Raw genomic sequence first — 7,578 nt, forward strand, 5'->3', positions numbered from 1 at the left:
CCTTTGTCCACCTCACCCACCTGAGAGTTTAGGGTCCTTTATGGTAATCCCTTGAGTGCCCAGCAGACCTCAAAGGTACCCCCTTAGCTGTCTAAGCGTCTATGGCTGCTTTTCCAAAGGGCTAGCAGTGTCTACTGAAAACCATGGAGAATCTTCCTCACCCTACCCCATTGAGAACAATAGAGGATTCCACCGCCCACCCCCCACCCCCCTGAGAATACTGCAGGGGTCTTGGACCCCAGCTGAGAACAATGGGAGCTGCTGTGTGCTGAGCTCTTTGGTAAATCTGGACACTCATTTCCACCAAGCGAGCTTCTGAAACTCCAGCCTTGGCTCCAGCTCTATTAGTGACTGTCACGGTGGTTTACTGTGAGTTCGAAGCGCCCGTGGGGTCCTGTGTGTCCTGCTCACCCTGATGCAATCTAAGGGCACGGAAAGGAATGTTCCAAGATGGTGTAATTGACTGATTTCTGTTTTCTCAGTTACTTTTATTGTAAATGAAATAAAACCATAGCAGATCAGTGACAAGCTGGGGATGAAGGTGCCATGTCAATGTGAGTCATTGTCAGTGAGAGGTGCTGAAAGCAAAGATGGGACTCATGATATAGACACACTACAGGCACTCAGCCATGCAAATACAAAAACTCAACGCTGTTAGAAGAAACTCCATTCTTATTTGCTGCGTGGACGTTAGAAGGCAGCAGAGCTGGAAGGTAGGTTTGCTTAGAGACAAGGATGGTCGCACTGTCCCCTCTGAGTAGAAACAGCTGCTCAGTGTCAGAAGCTAAACTGTCCTCTGCGGTGATACTTACAAAACACTTGACAACGGCTGGTGGGCTGAGACCACTGTCATTTTGCTGACCAGTATTGTCTCTTTGTGCTCCTCCGTCTGTCTGCCGGTTCCCTCCTGTTGTCTCTCGTTGCAGACGGTAGACTCTTTGGGGCCAGACGCAATGGGGTCCTGGTCCATGTCTGGGCTTCTAGGTGCTATCAGAAGAAAGGTAGCTAATAATAATGATAAGAAACAGCAGCAAGATGTGCTGTGGTCTGAACAATTCAGGGAACCCAGAATCATTTGCATCACGAATATCACTGTTACACAGGTGGGGAAAGTGACTCACTTAAGAAAGAGGTCGTGGTGTGTCCACGGAAGGGAAGGGAAAGGATCCCGCATTTTCTCTCCTTCTCCAGTCTCCTGCTCTGTTGTTGCCACCAGTGGATCTCCCCATGTACCACGGACTTTCATTCTCTTGAATGAAGTAATGTATGGCCTCAGCCTCTGTGGTTTGGAAGCTCTGCTGGAATTCTCCTGACACCTCTTCCAACCTGCTTTTCAGTTGTTGCCTCTCCAGGTAGTTGTCTGGAATGGCAAAACCTGCTTTGTACATCTTAGCTGCCTCCCACACTGACTTCTGCTTGTAGAAGAGGAAATCCCCCCAGTGAAGGTAGACTGCCTGCTGACACTTCTTGCTGAGGCTGGGCATTTCACTCAGGAGATTGAGATAAATCTCTTCTTGGTAGTGAGGTGTGTTTTCTCCATACATTTCAGCTAAAGCCAGCCTTGAAAACACAGAGGCTGGATCTTTCTGCACAGCCTTTTTGAAGGCCTCAATAGCTGCTGCCAATATTTCTTCTCTTCTGCCTGACTTGGCCTGCTCCAGTTGTTTCTTGTAGCAGACGCCAAGGTCATAGTGAAGGAGATGATAATTGGGGTTCAGAGAGATTGCTTGCTCTAGAACAGAGATTGCTTTTTCTATGAATTCTGGTTGAAAGAACTTGGCTGCATGTCTCAGGACCTCAGGGTCCAGGCTATTCTGAACAACATCTTCTAAGAGGGCTTTGGCTTGCTGTCTATCACACTTCTTAAGGATCTTGGCTAAATACACCTTAGCTTCATAGTTTTGCTGCTGTTCATGGAGAATGGCAACCAACTTCTTTTTGGCTGCTTCCCGAAGTACAGGCTTGTGTGAGTGAGTCCACGATGCAAAGACCGCAATTGCCAACCCAGCAAGAAATTCCCCATTTGCTTCGTCTTCTCTTAATGCAATTTGGAAACACTTTGTGGCTTCAGTGCCATTGCGGAAGCCTGCTGCCAGGAGAGACCAGCCTTTCTGTGCATGTATCTCAGGGATCTGAGCTGCATGTGGAGAGCGGCTCTTCAGGGAGCGGCAGATCTCTCTAACCTTGTCCAGGTAAAGCTCAACCAAATCATAGTGGGCCAAGTGATAATAGATCCAGGCGTAGTTTCCATAAATGACCAGGACCTGCCGGGGGAAGTTATCTGGGTGATCTCTTTGCAGAATCTCTTCGGCTTCTCTAAGGCTTTGCAGAGCGTCTTCATATTGCCCTTGCAGGTGGCAGAGATAAGCCTGCATGGCAAGGAGCGTGGGCTGGTTCTGGTAGTGAGTGTGGGCAATCCTGAGAGCCAGAGTTTGGAGGAGGTGAACTGCATCTACCTGGTCTCTGATTTCAAAGTTCCAGGTGAAGTGGCACTGGAGGGCCTGCAGCTTCTCCTTCAGACGCAGGGTGCTGCAAAGAGAGGGGAAAATGAGACTCCATCTGGGCTGAATGAATTTCCACTACATGCTGCAATCATCCCCACCACCATGACAGGGAGCGACACTGCCCCCCACCTCCAGTGAGTACCCCTGCTGCAGGTATCCCCTTCAGCACCCACCAATTGTACCCCCACCCCCACATTCCCTCCCCCTCCCCACTCGGCAGTGTCCTCTTTTTGGGAACCTGAAATATGGTCACCCTGGAACAAGCACCACACTGAACAATAGAACAACCTTCCCCCCCCCCGCCTTGTTAGACTCACAGGACCACCCCCCCCGCCTTGCTAGAGACACAGCCCCCCCCACCCCCCAGCTGTCCCTGCGCTCTGGTCTGGTGCCGGTGCCCTGCGCTCAGGGTGGTGCTGGGGGGGCAGTGGGGCTACGTGCAGCTGGTTCCCCTCCCAGCAGCCTCCCCCGCGCTGTAGCTCCGGGCTCCTGCTGCTGCTGCCTTTTCTCTCTGCATCTCCTGGGCTGGTCCCGTCCCGCCCCCCAGCTGCCCCTTGGCTCCAGCTCCCCAGGGATCAGAGTTAATCTCTCCCCCCCGCCCCACACGCACCCGCAGCCAGGTTTTGCAGAGGGGCGCGGAGGGGAGCAGGAGTTACAAGGCCAGTGAATAGTCTGGTAACAGCCACGTGGATGTTAGAAACTACAACAGAGAGAAGGAGGACTTGTGGCACCTTAGAGACGAACCAATTTATTTGAGCATAAGCTTTCGTGGGCTAGAGAATGCATCCGATGAAGTGAGCTGTAGCTCAGGAAAGCTTATGCTCAAACAAATTGGTTCATCTCTAAGGTGCCACAAGTCCTCCTTTTCTCTTTGAGAATACAGACTAACAGGGCTGCTCCTCTGAAACACAACGGAGAGGGGGCACAGGGCTGGGGGGGGCACTCTCTTACCGGCTCCTCCGTTGATGCGGAGCGAAGCCGGAGTGACAGCTGGCCAGAGGGGGAGTTCTCCGTGAAGGTACAGCGAGGGGAGCTCGCAGGGGAGGTGTCAACAGTGACCTGCACTAGCCCTGAGAGGCACCAGCCTGGAGAGTCAACAGGACGCAGAATCACCCCAGAGTGACCGCGCCCCAGAGATTTAAAAGCCGGAGATTTACAGCCCAGAAATGCGCAGAGGGGGGTGGCAAGCTGTCTGACTTTAGCCCTCGCTGGAAATGTCCCCCCCGCCCAGCGACCCCAATGCTCCTACCTCATTGCGATCCGCTGACTCCCAGGCAGGGGAGGTGACGGCTCCTTTCACTGCCCCGGGTTTCTTCCCACGGTGTGGAAGTGCCCGGTTCTGGGAGAGACCCGAGTTCTGCCCGGGCAGGACGGACTGTGGCCGCCCGGGCGATGCTGCCCTTCATACGCAGGGCGGGTTGCTCGCTGGGGATCTCGCTGGTTTGGCTGGGGAGCTGCCTTTCCCCAGGAAGCGAGAGTGAGCAGGAGAAAAGGAAACTGAAACTTAACTTTCACTTCCCCTTGTCATCTTCAGCGTCCGCTCAGCCCGAGTCGCCACCTGCAGCTCCATGGGTGACATGGGGCTAGTTATGGGGTGTGTGTGTGTGTGTGTGTGTGTGCGCGCACACACGCGCTTGCACACGTACAATCCTGGCCTGGGCTTCCCAGCACACAGACGGGGTCACTCACCATCACCACGCCGCGGCGCGCTCCCCGCTACGCCCCCAACCAGCTCCACAGCCCCCTGCCCCGAACCGGTTGCCCGTGTCCCGGCCCCGGCCAGCCCTTCCCCACCACCGAGGGGTGTTCGTATCGCCCTCATGCACTTCCAGGGCCCTGCCTGGGCACAGAGCAGCGAGGAGCAGAGGGCGATGACGGAGGCAGGGCAATTAGCCAAAGGTGAGAGCTTTGTACCTGCTCCCCCAGGTCTCCTCCTCTCCCCGAACCCTCCCCCAGCTTTATCCGCGCAGGGTGCGATTTTCCAAAGGCCACCCCCGCGGTTTAGACACCCAGGCCCCATTGGCTGCCAGCGTGAGCCATGCTCCTCAGTCACTTCGGCACTTTTGAAAATGCCTCCCCCACATAGAAATTAAACCCTCTAAAGTGAGGAAATAATAGTCAGGTTGTGACCGTATAGATCATTGTTGCAACCACTGTTATATATTTGCAGCAAATATGGTACAGAGGTTGTCGTGTGAGGTGTCTATGGAGAGGTTAGGATTGGCTGGGTAGGATTATGCTGTCTGTCTGGGCGCATCGTTGTTGTGGCTGAAGTGATGAACATTGGCTATGTACTTGTATCTCAATGTGCTTGATTCAAAGTAGCCTCAGGGAAGCATTTGGTCAGCTTCTTGAGAAGGGACTATTCTCGGTAAGTGCCCAGTCAAGAAACACTTAACGGACAGTGGACCTTGGGAGACTCCAATTCACATGAGAAGTCTTCCTGGGAATGTTCAAGGTAGCATGTGAGCAATGGCTGCTCTCCCTGTAAAAGAATTGAGTCATGCAGGGACATGTGGCTTGCCCATGTGACTCCAAACGCCATCTTGCTGCTGTGATTTTCCACAGTAAGAACAAAGGGGTGTCCTTCCACACGGCAGAGGATATAAAAGGCCCTGGAAATCCCTCCATTTTATCTTCAATCCTGTTTCTTACCTTTGGAGAGACTTTGCGACACTGAAGCTCTGAACAAAGGACTGAATGACCCATCCCAGCTGGGGACGTTCTCCAGAGACTTGATTTGAACCTGCCATTTATTCCATCACTGTGACATGCCTGAACCAAGAACTTTGCCATCACTGTATATCATTGATTCCATTTAACCAATTTTAGCTCTCATCTATATTTCTTTCTTTCTTTCAATGAGTAAACTTTTAGATTCTAAAGGATTGGCAACAGTGTGATTTGTGGGTAAGATCTGACTTGTATATTGACCTGGGTGTGGGGCTTGGTCCTGGTGGTGATACTGGGGAAGTGGAGTGTCTAAGGGAATTGCTTGTGTGACTTATGGTTAGCCAGTGGGGTGAGACCGAAGTGATCTGTTTGGCTGGTTTGGTGTGCCTTAATAGTAAAGGAAACCCAACCGTGGGCTGTAACTGCCCTGCTCTAAGCAATTTGTCCTGAACTGATACTCTCAGCTGTGTCCCGCCAGAGGCTGCATCGTTACCCAGGTTCCCTGTGCAGCCTCATCTCTTCCCTTTGTAGTGCCGCATGCTGGTGCGCTCTTCAATGACACGATCGCGTTCTATCTCCGTGGGCCCCTGCCTGGTTCACTGCGCTGTGGGGACAGTGTGGGGGTGTCTTCTGTTCAGTCCTACATGGGTTCTTACTCTCTGCTCCTCATTGCAGTGTCTGAGCGCTTTCCAGCTGTGCATTAAGTACTGTGACTCACACCTGTCACATGTTTGGTTTCTCCTCTCCCAGAGGGAGAAGCGTCTTTCCGTAGGGTTTTTTAAATATACATTTTGTTTTGTTTCAGAAGGTGGAGGATGTAAAGGGGGGAAGGCCGGTGGCTAGTTGCCATTTCCTTCTCACTAATAGGGAGGAGCTGGCTGTGAACCTGAAGGTGGAAGGCAACTTGGGTGAAAGTGACTACACAGCGATAAAGAGTTTGTGATCCTAGGGGAAGGAAGCAGGGGGAGCAGCAGCATAAAGACAATACACTTAAAAAGCCGATTTCAACAAACTCAGGGAATCGTTTGCCTGGTTCTCTGCCCTCGATCGGTAGGGGGGACTGTCCCATCATTGAGGGGTGAGGGGGGAACAGCCAGCACCCTAGGGCCACATCTAGAGCAATTTATTTAAAGGGGATGCAAAGCCGCGGTTGCTTTTTGTTGGGGGGTGTCGGTGCCTGAGGCCTGGGCTTGCGAGGGTTAACGGGCCCTGACCAGCTCCCAGCTGAGAGCCCCTTGCTGGAGATGCATAAAGGGCTCCTTAAAGGCACAAATCCCATCATGTCCCGTGTGCTCCCCAGCCCCGGTCATCCGAGGCTCTCAGAGCAGCCTGAGGCCTTGCCAGCCGAATGCATTCTCCCCAGAGTGAGGCAGGCTGGCCGGGGGTGGGGCCTCACCATAGCCTGCTGTGTTTCCCGGCCCAGCTCTTTCTGATTCCTCACGCTCCCTTTAGGTTTCATTTCTCTGGGTTTCAGCTTCCTGATCTCTGTGCAAAGAGCTGGCAGGTGCCCAGGACAGGGAGCGGGGACAGCAGGAGAGACGTCACCCACCCTTCCCCTCTGAACATCCCACTCCCCACACCCTCCTCCTGCGAACACTTGCACGACTCACATGCATGCCCCTGTGAACATATTCCCCTCCCAACCCCACACACCCACACACACAGCCACCCACTGCTGTGCTGGGGCTGATCCTGGCTCTGTGGGGCCCCGCAGAGGGTTGCAGGGGTTGGGTGGCATAGAAGCAGGGCTGCGACTGCCCCTCATGCCTGGTCTCTGTGCAGGGTTGAGTGACTGGGGTGCCCAGCTGGTGGGAGGGAGCCGCGTTCCCCATGGGCTGTTAACCCTCTGAATCCCTTCCTGTTGTCAGCTCCCAGTGGCTATGTGAGCAGGGAATGACTGAGATCTCCTCTAACATCTAGTGATGGGCTGGGGGAAAACGACTTCTGTATTTACATGAGTACATAAAAGGTTGTTACAAGGAGGCGGGAGAAAAATTGTTTTTCTTAACCTCTGAGGACAGGAGAAGAAGCAGTGGGCTTAAATTGCAGCCAGGGAGGTTTAGGTTGGACATAAACTTCCTAGCTGTCAGGGTGGTTAAGCACTGGAATAAATTGGCTAGGGAGGTTGTGGACTCTCCATCATTGGGGATTTTTAAGAGCCGGTTAAACGCCTGCCAGGGATGGTCTAGACTCTAGATCATACCTAGCCCTGCCTTGAGTGCAGGGGACTGGGCTAGATGACCTCTCGAGGTCCCTTCCAGTCCTACGATTCTATGAACTCACCTTCTCTGCCTCGATATCCAGCAGACAGAGCTGCCGTGCCAAAGGGAGCAGTGTTGGCTGCTGGTGGGTTACAAATCACTTTACTATTGAATGCAGGGGAATGACAGGTTGTTACCTT

General features: G+C 53.1%; 1 protein-coding gene across 2 annotated transcripts; it reads right to left on the minus strand.

The window, feature by feature from the left end:
- Window positions 1–432: 432 nt before the first annotated feature.
- LOC141987613 (interferon-induced protein with tetratricopeptide repeats 5-like) lies at window positions 433–3,767 on the minus strand. 2 transcript variants are annotated; one of them, XM_074953115.1, is made up of 3 exons: window positions 3,754–3,767; window positions 1,122–2,529; window positions 433–987 (listed from the first exon to the last, which is right to left on the minus strand). In XM_074953115.1, exons 1-2 carry the CDS (start codon window positions 3,756–3,758, stop codon window positions 1,122–1,124), a joined length of 1,413 nt encoding a protein of 470 aa, XP_074809216.1. In that variant the 5' UTR covers window positions 3,759–3,767; the 3' UTR covers window positions 433–987. The 2 variants fall into 2 exon arrangements, with proteins under 2 accessions (XP_074809216.1, XP_074809206.1); XM_074953105.1 differs by having other exon boundaries at window positions 433–2,529.
- Between the last annotated feature and the right edge of the window lie 3,811 nt (window positions 3,768–7,578).

This window comes from Natator depressus, chromosome 1, assembly GCF_965152275.1.
Source record: "Natator depressus isolate rNatDep1 chromosome 1, rNatDep2.hap1, whole genome shotgun sequence".
Lineage (NCBI taxonomy): Eukaryota > Metazoa > Chordata > Testudines > Cheloniidae > Natator > Natator depressus.